A 15,619-nucleotide genomic window follows, 5' to 3' on the forward strand; every position below is an offset into this window, starting at 1 on the left:
GGAGGATTAACCAATGCATCAAGAGAGAACACAATGCCGCGAAGGGAATTGGCATAGAGGCAGAGTTAGTGGGCGCTACAGTTTTCATCTGTCATGACGCGAACTCTGGTTTTCACCAAAATCCTTTGGACAACGAAACCTCGCGAATTTGCACCTTTGCAATGTCATTCGGGCGCTACAGAGTTCTGCACTTATTGTTTGGCATAGCTTCGGCGCCTGAGACGTATTTCAGAAAACACTAAATAAAATTGTTGAAGGCCTTCCTGGGGTCAGCGCGTACATTGATGTACTAGTGGGGGGGGTCGTCGAGGCAGGAGCATGACCTGAAGTCAGTACTGCAAGCAGCAGAATGCAGCGGACTGACATTTAATCCCATTGGTGCCGGCAAAATCGAGTTTCTTGGTGGCGTTATTGACCAGAAAGGCATCAAACCAAGCCCGTCCCTGACAAAATCAATTGTACAAATCCCACCGACGACGGACAAGCTCAAAATATAGAGGATGCTAGGAACCATGAATTATTTCAGCAAGTTTATGCCGTCACTGGCCCAAAGGGCGACGCTCCTCAGAAATTTTATAAAGCAGAATACTGCGTTTGACTGGACGCCTAATCACGCTGAAGAGTGGAGGCAGCTTTGCGAAAGTTTAAGTAGAGAGCCTTTACTAGCCTTGTTCGATCAAACAAAAGCAACAAAGGTGTGATGTGATGCATCACAAAACGGAATCGCTGCAGCGCTATTGCAGTGCCACCAGGACACATGGAAGCCAGTCGCGCATGCCTCGCGGGCACTTACAGAGTATGAACAGCGTGACTCGCAAATTGAAAAGGCGCCGATGGCAGTCGCATATGGCTGCGAGAATTTTAACCATTTTGTATATGGTGAGTCATTTATTCTTGAAACTGATCACCACCCCTTGATCGCCATCTCGCAGAAGGCCATTGGAGACATGCCCCCGAGGTTGCAGCGGTTTTTCCTGCGCCTTCTTCGTTATGACGTAAAACTTCAGTTCACACCAGGGAAGCAACTGCTTCTCGCCGACATGCTGTCACGTGCAACAACCGGACCCATCACGGAAAACGACGTCATCAACGACGACACTGAAATGCACGCAGTAAGTGTTGTCTCTTCACTTGTCACCGATAACACCTGGAAGAGGTTGGCTACGGAAACTAGGCGGGATGAAGAATTAAAGCAAGTTCTCGGGGACCTGGCGGCAGGAAAAGCACTCCAAGGCCATTGGAAGTATTTTGAAGGAGAGCTTTCTCACGTGAACGGAGTCCTTTTAAAAGGGTGCAAAGTTGTAATTCCGGCTACCATGAAGAAATAAACTTTGGAACCCATTTGTCAAGGCCATCTGGGCATCATAAATGCAAATCAAGAGTCAGGCAACTCGTCTTCTGGCCAGGAATCAACCGTGACATAGAACCTTTCGCACAGGCGTGTTCTGCATGCAAAACGTACGCGTACAGACAACCCCAAGAGCCGTTAAAGTTATGCCCAGTACCTGATAAACCATGGCATCGTGTCGGCATCTATATTTTTGAGCATGGTGGACGGTCATACCTGTGTGCCTACGACGCATTATCAAACTTTCTTGAAGTAGAGCTGCTAAAAGATACTACCGCGAAGACAGTCATTGAAGCAACAAGTGCGATTTTTGCGAGCTACGGCACACCAGTTGAAGTTTGTTCGGATAATGGCCCACAATTTTCAAGGCCACGCTTTTGCTGCGTTTGCCCGATGGTATGACTTCAGCCACACCACTTCCAGCCCTAGGTACCCCCAGTCCAACGGTCTGGCGGAAAAAGGTGTACAAGTAGTTAAGAGGATTTAAAAAAAGCACTCAATTTAATCAAGATTTTTAGCTTGGTCTTCTTGCCTACAGATCTACTCCAATGGAATCCGGAGCATCACCTAGCGAAGTACTTCAAGGAAGACGATTACGGACAACGTTGCCTGACGTCCGGCCATGTCCAGGTCGCAGCGTACAGAAGCCTTGTCAGACCGACCATTCCAGCCAACAACTACCACCGCTCAACCCTCGAGACACGGTACGCATCAAAGAAGGGACGTGGGCCACCAAAGGTCAAGTCGTTCAAGCTACGACATATCACCGGTCGTATAGCATAATCACTGAAGACGGCACATTCCTGCGACGTAATCGGCAACATCTGCTGCCTACAAGAGAAGCTTGTCGACAGAGAGGCCTCTGTGAGTCCGAGGAGGACCTCCGCCAAGGAGCTGACGAAAGATCTTCAGCATACAGCAGCAACGATGCTGCAGTGTCACTGGCCACAACTGGCAGCATTCCTGTCTCATCCAATGCTCCTGCAAGCTTGCAGCAGAACCAAGAACCTGCGTTCAGAAGCTCAAACCGAGAACGAAGACCCCCACAGAGGCTTACCTATAATCGAAGCTTTGTGCAGGTTCTCTAAGTCGCATTCTAAATGTTTGTTTCTACTAATGTTGTTTTCGGTTTTTTTTTCTCTTCTTTGAAAGAAAAGGGGATGTATCGTATGTATGCATCGTAGCTGGTGCAGTGCTGGCTTCGCATCTATGGCACGTGTGACGTGACCGATACCTGTATCGCACATGACACATGGTGGTGAGGGAACACACCCTGTTCCACTTAGTGTGTATGTACACGGCTGTTGAATAAACGGGGATGTTTTCCGCTCCCCTTGCTTGAATGAATGAATGTGTGGTTTTTACTGGCGCAAGGGCCAAGTATGGCCAAAGAGCGCCAAGACAGTGTTAGTGATTTCGTGGTGGAATGATGAGTTCTGTGAAGAAGATGTGACTTGGCTGTAAAGGGGCCTAAAATAGTCTCTGTAAAGTGCGTAAAATCTACGTGCTATAAGATTATGGCGATGTCTAATGACGAGTACTATGAGCCTTACACTGCAATGTGGGAGAATGATATGATATAAGAAACATGTAAGATGGAAAAATTAAGTACAGCACAACTGTCTCACCAGAGCCCTTGAAACACAAGGGCCTGGAGGCAGGTGCTATACAGTACAACTATCCCAGCGGCATCCTCTAAAGAGAGGAAGCGCTACGAATTTATGGGACTAATAACATGTAAGACCACATCTCTGAGGAAACCTAGGACTGTGTCTGTATTAAAAAGCGGTTCTGGACCGAGAAACATTGCAGGATCAAAAGGAATGTGCTGCCGGTATGCTAAAGGAAAATGTCTCTTTCTCTCAGATTCGGCTTCCCGACACTCCAGGAGGACGTGGAGTACGGTCAGCCTCTCCCCGCATCTACCACAGGTTGGTGGCTCTCTTCCAGTAAGTAGAAAATTATGTGTGCCAAATGTGTGTCCTATTCTGAGACGACAGAATAGGACATCTGTTCGGCGCGATTTTGTAGTAGAGGGCCAGAGTCCTAACTGTGGCTTTATTAGGTGGAGCTTATTATCCGTTTCCGCATCCCACATGCGTTGCCAGTGGTCCCGCAGCCTCCTTCGCAAGAAAGGCCTCAGATCTGTGACAGGCACTCCAGCGGTAGGGTTAACGGCTTGCGATGCGATAGACGTGGCCATCTCGTCCGCCAGAACGTTGCCCTCAATGCTCCTATGGCCAGGCACCCAGCATATAATGATATGCTGGTTAGATATGTACGCTTTACACAAGACGGTGTAGGGTTCATTAAGTACTGAATTTTTGTGTCTATAGAGTGATATCAAGGCCTTCACGACGCTTAGGGAGTCTGTATATATCGCTGACTTTTGAAGTTTTGATTTTCTTATATGATTTACAGAAGACAGTACTGCGTAGGCCTCGGCCGTGAAGATACTTGTTTCCGGATGCAGTACACCAGATTCTGAGAAGGATGGGCCGAAGGCAGCATAAGGCACCCCGGCATTTGACTTCGAAGCGTCTGTATAGAACTCTGCGCAGGAGTGCTTGAGCTGGAGTTCTAGAAAATGCATTCGGATTTCTATCTCCGGTGCGTGTTTTGTTACTACTAAAAAGGATATGTCACATTTTATCAGCTGCCACTCCCAAGGTGGTAACAGCTTGGTTGGATGCATTAGGCGAAGCTCAAGGAGTGGGACACGCATTTCATCACTAAGCTCCCTCACACGAAGCGAGAAAGGCTGTCTTACAGAGGGACGGTTATGGAAAAGTGTAGTACATGTCATATCGTTAAAAGTGTTAAAACATGGATGTTGATGATTGGAATGTATTTTCAGGAAATATGTAAGGCTGATGTAAGTTCTCTGTAGATGGAGGGACCATTCATTTGATTCCGCGTATAAGCTTTCAATCGGGCTTGTTCTGAAAGCGCCAGTGGCTAAGCGGATACCTAGATGGTGGACGGGATCTAGGATCTTTAGTGCGCTCGGAGCGGCAGAGTTATATAAGACGGCACCATAGTCCAATCGTGTTCGAATTAGGCTCTTATAAACATTCATCAGACATTTCCTGTCGCTACCCCATGTTGAGTGGTATAGAATTTTAAGTAGGTTCATTGTCCTTAGACATTTTTCTTTAAGATATTGTGCTGTATAAAAGTAAGCTTGGAATCTAGTATAATACCTAGAAATTTGTGTTCTTTGTTGATAGGTATTTGATGTCCACACAGTTGAACACAAGGATCTGGAACCAGGCCTCTCTTTCTAGTAAAAAGGACACAGGAACTTCTGTGGGGGTTGATTTTAAATCCGTTTTCGTCTGCCCACTTGGAAACCTTGTTCAAGCCCTGCTGTACCTGTCTCTCGCATACTGTGAGGTTGCAGGATTTGAAGCCTATTTGTATATCGTCCACGTATACGGAATAAAAAATGGCCGGTGGCAGTGAAGCACATAGTGTGTTCATCTTAACGATAAAGAGAGTGCAGCTGAGCACGCCTCCCTGGGGTACACCAGCTTCCTGCGTAAAAGGACGTGACAGTGCATTACCGACTTTTACTCGGAAGGTACGATTTGACAAATAGCTTTCAATAGTGTTCAGCATATTTCCACGGATGCCCATTCCCGACAAGTCTCGCAAGATGCCGTAACGCCATGCTGTCATACGCCTTCTCCATGTCGAGGAGTATTGATAGGAAAAACTGTTTATGAACAAATGCATCGCGGATATTTCCTTCAATGTGCACAAGATGATCGGTTGTCGATCGTCCTTCTCTGAAGCCACACTGATTGGGATCGAGCATATTGGCGAGTTCAAGGAAATGTATGAGTCTGCGATTAACCATTTTTTTGAAAAGCTTACACAGACAATTTGTAAGAGCTATCGGGCGGTAACTTGCCGCCAAGGAAGGGTCTTTACCCTGCTTAAGAACAGGGACCACAATCGCTTCTTTCCATGTGGATGGGAGGTATCCCGCAGCCCAAATAGTGTTGAAAAGTGTGAGAAGTGTAAGTTGTCAGTATGTAAGTTTCTGATCATGTCATACATGACTCGGTCAGGTCCCGGTGCAGTGCTTTTGCGTGTGTTCAATGCAGCTCTCAACTCGGCAATACCGAAAGGCTAGTTATACGGTTCATTCTGTCTGGATTTTCGTAAGATTGGCTTACGTTCTTCTATTTCTTTAAGTTTAATAAAGGATTGGGAATAGTCGATTGAGCTTGACACGCGCTCAAAGTGCTCCCCAAGTGAGTCTGCCTGAGCTTGCAGAGTATCGCCTTCTGTGTTTACCAAAGGGAGTGAATATGGTTTGCCGCCCTCTTATTCTATTAACCCTGTTCCATACTTTGGCCTCATCTGTATACGAGTTGATGCCCGATAAAAAACTTTTGCCAACTCTCTCTTCTGGCCTGTAGGCGTGTTCTCCTGCCTTGAGACTTTGCTTTCTTAAAGGTAACAAGATTCTCCGCAGTGGGAGAGGCGCGTAACAACCCCCACGCTTTGTTCTGTTTCTTTCGAGCGATCCTACATTCGTCTTCCACCACGGGACACGCCGTTTACACGCCAAGCCATTTACTTCCGATATGCATTTAGATGCGGCATCTATTATAATGGCTGTAAAATACTCCACAGCAGCTTCAATTTCCAAAGAAGACATATCAGCCTATGAGATGCTAGTGAGAGTTCGAAATTTCTCCCAATCGGCTGTATCTATCTTCCACCTAGGAGCTTGTGGAGGATATTCATTTTCTTTAGATGTTCTTAGAAGTATGGGGAAGTGGTCGCTCCCGTAAGGATTGTTGATAACTTCCCATTCGAGTTCAGGCAGTATACACGAGGAAACTAGGCTGAGGTCAATTGAAGAAAATGTTCTGTTTGCGAGAGAATAATATGTGGGTGCCTTCTTATAGCAGACACGCACCAGAAGAGAAAAGGAACTGTTCAACAAGACGACCTCGAGCATCTATACGAGAGCCCCCCCACAGGCAGTTGTGCGCATTCAAATCCCCAAGGACAACGTAAGGTTCTGACAATTCATCTATGAAGGACTGAAATTCATGTTTAGCTAATTTGTAATGTGGGGGTATGTAGAGCGAGCAGACAGTGATAAGTTTGTTTAGGAGAACAGCACGAACCGCCACTGCTTCAAGGGGCGTTTGTAGCTGCAAACGTTGACACGCAATGCTCTTATGGATAACAATGGCGACACCGCCCGATGATGCGACAGCATCATCGCGATCTTTGCGAAAAGTTATATATTGTCGGAGAAAGTTTGTGTATTTGGATTTTAAGTGTGTTTCCTGTAAACACAGCACTTTTGGATTGTGTTTTTGGATGAATTCCTGCACATCATCAAGGTTTCGAAGAAGACCTCTGACGTTCCATTGAATTATTTGTGTATCCATATTGGAAGTCAATAGGTGCTGTGTGTAGAGAAACAGAAGTATTAATTAGAGACTTCAGAGATTAGATTACAGAGCTCTTTCGAGGCCCTGTAATCGGGGTTTTGCCCTTTCTGGAGCGTTCGAGGGAGCCTCGCCGCTCCTTAGGCGCTTGGCGCGCCGTGGGGATAGGTGTAGTGTCAATTGTCTCTTGTGAGGCGCCTGACACGTGCTCTTGCGAGCGAGAAGTTACCAGGGAGGGTCTCGCCTTGGAGGGCAAGACCCCTGCTCCCACCAGCCCGGAGGTCGATGGGGCTCCCTGGGGGATTTGGCTGCGCTGGCCGTTGCCAGCGCTGGAAGGAACCTGGGTGGTTGAGGCAGCCTCGGCTGCGCCCACGTTCGGGGTCGATGGTCCCTTCTCCTCGGTTGACGAAGCAGCGCAAGCTGCTACCGCCGCGGGGGCAGATGGCGTGACTGCCGACTCACTGCTTGTGGGTCGGACAGCCGCCGGAGGCCGTTGTGACGCTGCCCCCTGACGCGCCACATCGGCAAAGGTTTTCTTCGGCAGGTAGGATACCCGCCTGCATGCCTCCTTGAAACTTATATTTTCCTTTACTTTAACTGTTACGATTTCTTTTTCTTTTTTCCAGGATGGGCAGGACTGCGAGTACGCGGCGTGCTCCCCATCACAGTTTACACAGTGGAGAGCGTTCGCACAAGCTTCAGTGGTGTGTTCGTGGGCACTGCATTTCGCACATGTTTGGCGGCCTCGGCAGCTCTGCGAGCTGTGGCCGAAAAGTTGGCATTTGAAACATCTGAGGGGATTTGGCACATATGGCCTAACACGAAGTTTGATGTAACCGGCCTCTACAGACTCGGGCAGAATACTTGAACCGAATGTGAGTATCAGGTGCTTGGTTTTGATTTCTTTGCTGTCACGCCTCATTTTAGTTCTTTTAACATTGATAACATTCTGGTGACTGAAGCCCTCCAAGAGTTCAGCCTCAGTGAGCTCGAGCAAGTCATCGACGGAGACAACACCGCGGCTTGTGTTCATCGTGCGGTGCGGGGTTATAATTATTTGGGTTTCCCCAAATGACACTAGTTTTGGCAATTTCTCATATTGTTTCTGATCGCGGAGCTCTAAGAGGAGATCACTGCTTGCCATCCTCGACGCCTTATAACCTGGACCAAAAACTTCAGTCAATGACTTGGAAACAAGGAAGGGTGAGATTGTTCGTACTGGTTTATCTGGTTTTGCAGAATGAATGACATGAAAACGCGGGAAGGATTGTTTTTGCCGGCCAAAAAGCTGGAAAACTTCATCGGTGCGCCCTCTTTTCTGAGGGCGATCAGGCAGTTGAGGGAAGGAATTATCCATAGAGGAATGTGTAGTTTTCGGCAATAACGCCAGCCACCCACCGTGGAGCCCTACAAGGGGACGCTACAGCAACTGTAAAAACAGGTCCTGCAAACGCCAGCTGTACGTAATTACTATAACCAAATATGACATAACCTAGGTTGGCTATTCACACAAGGTTAACCGTTGCTGCCTGGAAAAATTGTAAGTAAGCGGAAGCTAGGAGAAGAAAGGAAAGATGAAAAGTCAGAGAAAGACGAAGGCTGGAGGGAGAAAGTGACAGGAAAAGGCAACTACCGATTTCCCCCGGGTGGGTCAATCCGGGGGTGCCGTCTATGTGAAGCAGAGGCCAAGGGGGTGTGTTGCCTCCACCGGGGGGCCTTAAAGGTACAAACACCCAGCATTGGCTCAACCCCCAGGATCCCCCTTTCCCCAGACACGGCTAAGCCGCGCACGGTTAGACGCGGGAGAGTCCAACCCTCGTGTGCTCGGGTACGTGGTGTCGCAACACACCAAACGCCTGCTGACGCAGACACCCCTGCGGGGCCCCTTGCTTGAAGCCTCTGGTCATGTCTCGCCTGCGGCACCACACGATACCACATATTGCCCTCTTCCCGTATCCTAATTTTACACTTTCTGTTTAATTTTTGTTATTGTCAACTGGTTTTGGTGGATTGCACTGAATATTGGCAAGCTGCTAGTCATGACATGACAGTGTCTATCATATGTACTCCGACCCATTTTCATTCATCTGGAAATTTGCTTCTCATGATACTCTTCTGATTAGCTGGTCTACTATATCAATATACACCGCCATAGCTTCAATATACCGACTACCTATCACCAACTCTTGTTCCTTGTGAGGCTGTTGAACTGTACTTTGCTGCACATTCATTTTTGAACCTGCCTGACACAGAAATATTGTGCCCCATTTTGTACTATTTTAGGTAGTTGCCAACCCCACAATTAAGACATGGAGCCACAATTGCTTGAGCAGCACAAATATTACATTGTATTTTATGCAGCTAGTTTAAAATGTATTCCAATGGCACCATTATGTTATTCGTCAAGCAAGTGATTATTAACATCACCGAAACTATAGTTGGAATTCAAGCGGTGTCACAAACAACTCGAGCACAAGAAAGTTGGCTCCATGCAGTAGTTGACGGTGATATAAAATGCAGGAGGACTCTCTCCCATTATCATATCGAGTGTTGAATAATCTCTGTTTTCGCAGCATGGCCATAATGTGTGTGCATCCACCAATTGGGTGAGGCACCACGAGACTGCCACATTGAGTATTCGTAACATGAATAGACTTCTGTTTCACGTCCAAAGCTACACTACACTTCATCCATGTTTTGAGCTGTCACACGGCACTCTTAAAACAGTTGCTCCCTTTGGAGTGTATGGTAAAACCTCGTTAAACCGCACCCGCTTAAAGAGTAGTTTCTTTTTAGAAGTAGTAAAGTCAAATCCCCGACTCAGCGGACATAGAACATAATGCGTTTTGTATCCGCATAAACCGTACCAGCTTATTGCGTACGCATCGCTTAACACGTAGTTTCCACTTTTCGTCGCGCAATCATGGCGGTGCGTCCGCAATGGGCAGCCTGGCAGAACCTTAGAGATCAGAACAAAGGCCTCTCCAAACGCCTTGTGTGTTTGCGCATGAAGCCACATCAACTTCATTTCGGCGCCGTGCCAGAGCTATTGGGGGCGAGGACTTACGGAGTCGCCATCTGTCTGAAGCGCCTCCCTTGCGTAGTATGAGGGATCACGCGGCGCGCTCCTCATAGGTTTCGCTTACGGCGCTCAATAAAACCACGCGGCAGCCCTCCTGGACATTTATGTAGGTACTCTCAAAACGAGAAAAGTTTTTGACTGTCGATATAACAGTCATGGGCAAACTGAAAGCGCACAATCGTTTACAGACGCTATTTCTTTACCGAATACGTGCAGTGAACGCGCCACTGCGAGCAGTCGCCACGATGGAGTCTCCCGGAGCGGCTGCTTGCGTGAAAGGTAAGCAAACGCTTTGAGTAAACTATGTGGAATATGTTCTTATAGTGGGATGTCTGTATAACCAAATAGAGCATAACAGAATGAAGCCTCAATGCAGCGATTGCACGGGTTCGCAGCGACCGACTGCGCGTCTGCATGCATGTCCGCGCAAAATGTTTTGCTTTCGCTGTGAGTGCGTTTTCGCACCCTGCAGTGAGCTTTAGGCCGCAGCTTATGAGCATTTGACAGTACACTAGCAACCATTGTTGCGTGGACACCATCAGAACTGTTCCAAAATAATTTCGTTATAGAGACTTCGACGACTCCGCGGTGATGTGCCGTCGCGACGATTCAATCTTTTTTTTGTCCTCTAAATTCTTGGACATTTCAATATTATTTATCAAGTGGCGTCACACTGTATGTTTATCGGTCTTCTCAGCGTGCGATTTCCCTATGCTTCTTTTTCGTAATCCAGTGCATTAATTCATAACACAAACATGACCATATGCCATATGCCTTCTTTTAATGTGCGTCTTACCGCTCCCTTTCTGTTCCAGTGAACTTGCCAGTATCTGTCATCAACAAGTTCATAGATCAAATCGTCATAACATTAGCCGGGCAGCGGGCGCGGGTGAGCGTCTCAGTGCGCGTTTTCTGCTACTCACTGAACATCGCAGTCCCGGCGCCATAGCAAAAATCTTCCTCGCGTTTGTGCCTGCTGCATCCCAGAGTTGTAGCCGAGGGCTGTCTGCCTGTTCTAAGTTTGCCGAGCTCCTTCGCGCAGCTCCTTGTCCTGCGGCTGCGTGTGAATATAAGGCTGACACCGGGCGCTCCGTTGCGTACATCCGGCTCAGCGGCACCGAGCCTACCATGCTGCACTCCTCCAAAAGCAGCCACTGCCTATTATAGTGCTTTCAAACGCTGTCAAGCAGATAGCCAAGGTGGGAAAACCTCACCACTTAATCAGAACCGCATCGCAGGTGGGACTTTAAACTTTTGTTTTCAGTTCGCTTCGGCGCTTTGGAAGCAGCCGACGCGGCCGTAACGGCCATAGAATAAAGAACCCACGCGGCCGCTGTGTCCACGTGATCCCTCATGCCCCGTCACGCCGACGGTGGCGCCAGCTTTTCCAGTGGTGGAGCTCGCCCCCAGTGTGGAGACGTGTAATATGCTCCCTTCAATGGTCAGGCGACGCAGCGATCGGCTTAAAGACCCTCTATAATTTTCAAGGTAGCGACATTAGTGTTCCTGTATATGCTCCCGCAGGGAGCAGAGTTGCGCATACCTTTTCCGGCGCCGCTCGCACCGCTATTGGCCGAGCGCGAAAAATGACGTCTAATGATCCGCGCCGCTGCGAAGCCAACTTTACGGGCGCATCGCCAACTCATGCGAATTTGTCGTTTCCGTCAGTGCCATCGCCATTGCAATCAGCAGACCGTCGATCGTGCGTTGAGAGGAGCAGCTGCGGGTTTCAGGTACGGTATTCGACGATGTGAAGTCAAGGACCTTGGTGAAGTGATACGAAACACATCGTACTGGCACTTGTATTCCAGTATGACGGGGAGCGGCGCACCACACTGCACAAACCGCACGGAAGTCGGTTTGTAAATAGGAGTAAATGCTTCAGCCAAGCAAACTAGCTGGAGACACACTGATACTATAGTGAGAGTGTTGTTTCTAACAAGTCTGGGCTTCTTGAGTTTGAATGCACCCTTCAGAGTTTAAAATTGAAATGAGTAATATGTACCTCTCTCGTCAACCGCAATTTCTGAAGAGCTAGGACATCGTTGCAGAAAGCACACTAGGGAACAAGGATAAAACGGGTGCTAATTAAGTTGGCATATGCATATTTAGCTCTCGGGCTGTGATAATTGTAATATATTCCTTCTCCGTGTGAAGTTTTGAGAACAGTAAAATTTATTCTAGTCAATTTATTGTCTTGAAGTGCACAGGCTTATTTATTTTGTTAACTAATTGCTGCCATAGAAGCTAAGCCGCAACTGTATGTTGTAATTGCACCGCTGGCGCGAGTTGTTGGGAACTCGGCGCTGACGCCCGTTGTTGCACCTGGGTCGCAAGCCCCAAGGGTAGCGTTGGCCTGGCGGCCTGGGGTACAACTGGAAGCATCCGAAGGTCCCGGCAAAGCATGAGTCGACTGGTAACAACAAAACAACTTGTTTATTCTAACATCGCAAAGAGTTGGCGGTCAGGTTGACCGCAGTAGAGAGACGGGAGTGCACTTTACTCAACAGAAGAAATCGGAGCCCTCTTTTGGCGTCCGGGGGCAGCTGCTTTTATACTCTCGCAGTTGAGGGCAAGAAGGAACCCCTCTATAGACGAGCACGTGACTGTGCCGCTCGACGACAATGGGATAAGGTGACGCATACTGTCGTGTCGCCGCCGGTCGGGCACAATGGGGAGGAGAAGGTGGCTCACACTGTCGTGTCGCCGCCGGTCGGGCACAATGGGGAGGAGAAGGTGGCTCACACTGTCGTGTCGCCGCCGGTCGGGCACAATGGGGAGGAGAAGGTGGCTCATACTGTCGTGTCGCCGCCGGTCGGGCACAATGGGGAGGAGAAGGTGGCTCATACTGTCGTGTCGCCGCCGGTCGGGCACAATGGGGAGGAGAAGGTGGCTCACACTGTCGTGTCGGCGCCTGTCAGACCCCCTCGCTTCACAGTTGTTGGGAGCTCCTCTCCCCGGCTGCCGCGCTTCGACAAGCGTGGGCACCAATATGCACATACACTCACACACGCACATGAAGACACGTGGCATCGGAACATGCCTGGACGCGCTTGGCGGGGAGGCGTAGCGGCGACGCCGAACGGGCCAAAATGTCTGCCGCTTTGTTGCAGCCGCGCCGGCCAAACCGCGCGTCGTAGGCGAAACTTAACAATGTGTGCTAGCTTGTGAGCATCATGTATCGGCCAGTGGAACAAAAACTTGTCGTTCATTTAAACACGCTAGAAATTTACGTTGTGCTTTGGTGAATGCTGTTTCCTGTGGGCGGGAGTGGAGTGAATGCACTGTTCAATGACGTAAAATTTCCTTGCCTCTGATGCGATAGGTCACAAAGCTTTGTAACCTGGCTTTTTGGCCAAAAGCTGCTTCAGTGATTTCATTGATTTGATACAGTGTCTTCAACTACTGGCTTTTTTCCGAGTGGTAAGAGATCAAGAAAAATGTGTTGTCAGATTACAGTCTGCACTGTGTGAATAATTACTCTGCAAGTTTGCCATCTTGATGTGATTAGTGCAATAAAAATAACCTACTCTTAATAGCTTGTTGCCTTTCCAGTTTCTTTGAATTCTGCCCCCAAGGTTCCAAGAACCAGCACACTTGGCCTGCTGCCAGCAGCCGTTCATGCATTCCCTTGTATGAAATAAATTTGATCTAGAAGCTCTTGCATCTTGAATCTTTTTGTACTTGCAGATTTGCTGCTACTATATAGCTGATTAGTCTGCGGTATGAATGAATCGTAAAAGCAAGCTTTGCTTAAAATGTGCGCATGTGAACATTTGAAATGCGCTTAAATCTGTGTGATGCACCGCATGTATCGAAAACGTGCAGCTGTTGTGAACGATGGTTAGTGATAAATGACGCTCTGTTAACGGTCACTGACATAACTGCAGGCACGATAGCTCTCTTGGCGACGGTCATTAATCGGCTGGTTTGGGCAGCCAAAATGCGCTAAGTGTCCACCTTACGTGTGTGAAGTTTTAAACACTCTTTAAAACATTTCTTGCTTTCTGACAGTGATAAGACAACTTCATATGCATGCTGAAAATCATTGCACCGCGTTTTGTGGCAACGTACTGCGCGTTTGCGAGCGAACTTTGGAGCTGTTCGAGCCACGGGAGTATATTATTTTGGGGAATGGAAGGCGGTCCTACCCCCTATTTGTACGTTCATGTGTGTGTTTGTATATGCGTGTTTACATAGGTACATACAAAGTTTCGGTTGGTTGGAAACCCACCCCCTACGACTGCACGAATGACTCGTTCGAGCGTAGCCTGTATTAAGAAGTGCCCTTTGCTAAGCACCTGCGAACAATTGGCGCTTGTAGCTCGCGACCACTAGAGAATAAAAGGCGGAACACCGCGCGGCATTTGGCTCCTGCGCGCACGAGGAGTGGCTTCGCTGCAGAGCTGGATCACGACGGCGGACCTATGCGCAACTCTGCTCCCTGCGGGAGCATATACAGGAACACTAAGCGACATTAGTGTTCCTGTATATGCTCCCGCAGGGAGCAGAGTTGCGCATAGGTCCGCCGTCGTGATCCAGCTCTGCAGCGAAGCCACTCCTCGTGCGCGCAGGAGCCAAATGCCGCGCGGTGTTCCGCCTTTTTCTCTAGTGGTCGCGAGCTACAAGCGCCAATTGTTCGCAGGCGCTTAGCAAAGGGCACTTCTTAATACAGGCTATGCTCAAACGTTTCTTCGTGCAGTCGTGCAATCGTAGGGGGTGGGCTTCCAACCAACCGAAACCTTGTATGTACCTATGTAAACACGCATATACAAAAACACACACGAACGTACAAATAGGGGGTAGGACCGCCTTCCATTCCCCAAAATAAAATACTCCCGTGGCTCGAACAGCTCCAAAGTTCGCTCGCAAACGCGCAGTACGTTGCCACAAAACGCGGTGCAATGATTTTCAGCATGCATATGAAGTTGTCTTATCACTGTCAGAAAGCAAGAAATGTTTTAAAGAGTGTTTAAAACTCCACACACGTAAGGTGGACACTAAGCGCATTTTGGCTGTTGAAACCAGCCGATTAATGACCGTCGCCAAGAGAGCTATTGTGCCTGCAGTTATGTCAGTGACCGTTAACAGAGCGTCATTTATCACTAACCATCGTTCACAACAGCTGCACGTTTTCGATAAATGCGGTGCAGACACAGATTTAAGCGCATTTCAAATGTTCACATGCGCACATTTTAAGCAAAGCTTGCTTTTACGATTCATTCATACCGCAGACTAATCAGCTATATAGTAGCAGCAAATCTGCAAGTAGAAAAAGATTCAAGATGCAAGAGCTTCTAGATCAAATTTATTTCATACAAGGGAATGCATGAACGGCTGCTGGCAGCAGGCCAAGTGTGCTGGTTCTTGGAACCTTGGGGGCAGAATTCAAAGAAACTGGAAAGAAAACAAGCTATTAAGAGTAGGTTATTTTTATTGCACTAATCACATCAAGATGGCAAACATGCAGAGTAATTATTCACACAGTGCAGACTGTAATCTGACAACACATTTTTCTTGATCTCTTACCACTCGGAAAAAAGCCCGTAGTTGAAGACACTGTATCAAATCAATGAAATCACTGAAGCAGCTTTTGGCCAAAAAGCCAGGTTACAAAGCTTTGTGACCTATCGCATCAGAGGCAAGGAAATTCTACGTCATTGAACAGTGCATTCACTCCACTCCCGCCCACAGGAAACAGCATTCACCAAAGCACAACGTAGATTTCTAGCGTGTTTAAATGAACGACAAGTTTTTGTTCCACTGGCC

At 48.1% G+C, this 15,619-nt stretch overlaps 1 protein-coding gene across 5 annotated transcripts in view; it reads left to right on the forward strand.

The window, feature by feature from the left end:
- Slimp (Seryl-tRNA synthetase-like insect mitochondrial protein) overlaps positions 1 to 15,619 on the forward strand; it is a 94,350-nt gene that overhangs the window by 35,718 nt on the left and 43,013 nt on the right. Inside the window, exons 3-6 of one of the 5 annotated variants that reach the window (XM_075676694.1) lie at positions 3,215 to 3,279; positions 7,395 to 7,643; positions 10,067 to 10,129; positions 13,406 to 13,507. Coding sequence is in view for 1 of the 5 variants with exons in the window: in XM_075676696.1 (XP_075532811.1) it covers positions 3,215 to 3,279; positions 10,067 to 10,129 (128 nt within the window). In the remaining 4 variants the exon portion in view is untranslated. Of the gene's footprint in view, positions 1 to 3,214; positions 3,280 to 7,394; positions 13,508 to 15,619 lie in introns of those variants that run through there. The other 4 variants (XM_075676693.1, XM_075676695.1, XM_075676692.1 and 1 more) reach the window with 4 other exon arrangements.

Source organism: Dermacentor variabilis, unplaced genomic scaffold, assembly GCF_050947875.1.
Source record: "Dermacentor variabilis isolate Ectoservices unplaced genomic scaffold, ASM5094787v1 scaffold_12, whole genome shotgun sequence".
NCBI classification, from domain to species: domain Eukaryota; kingdom Metazoa; phylum Arthropoda; class Arachnida; order Ixodida; family Ixodidae; genus Dermacentor; species Dermacentor variabilis.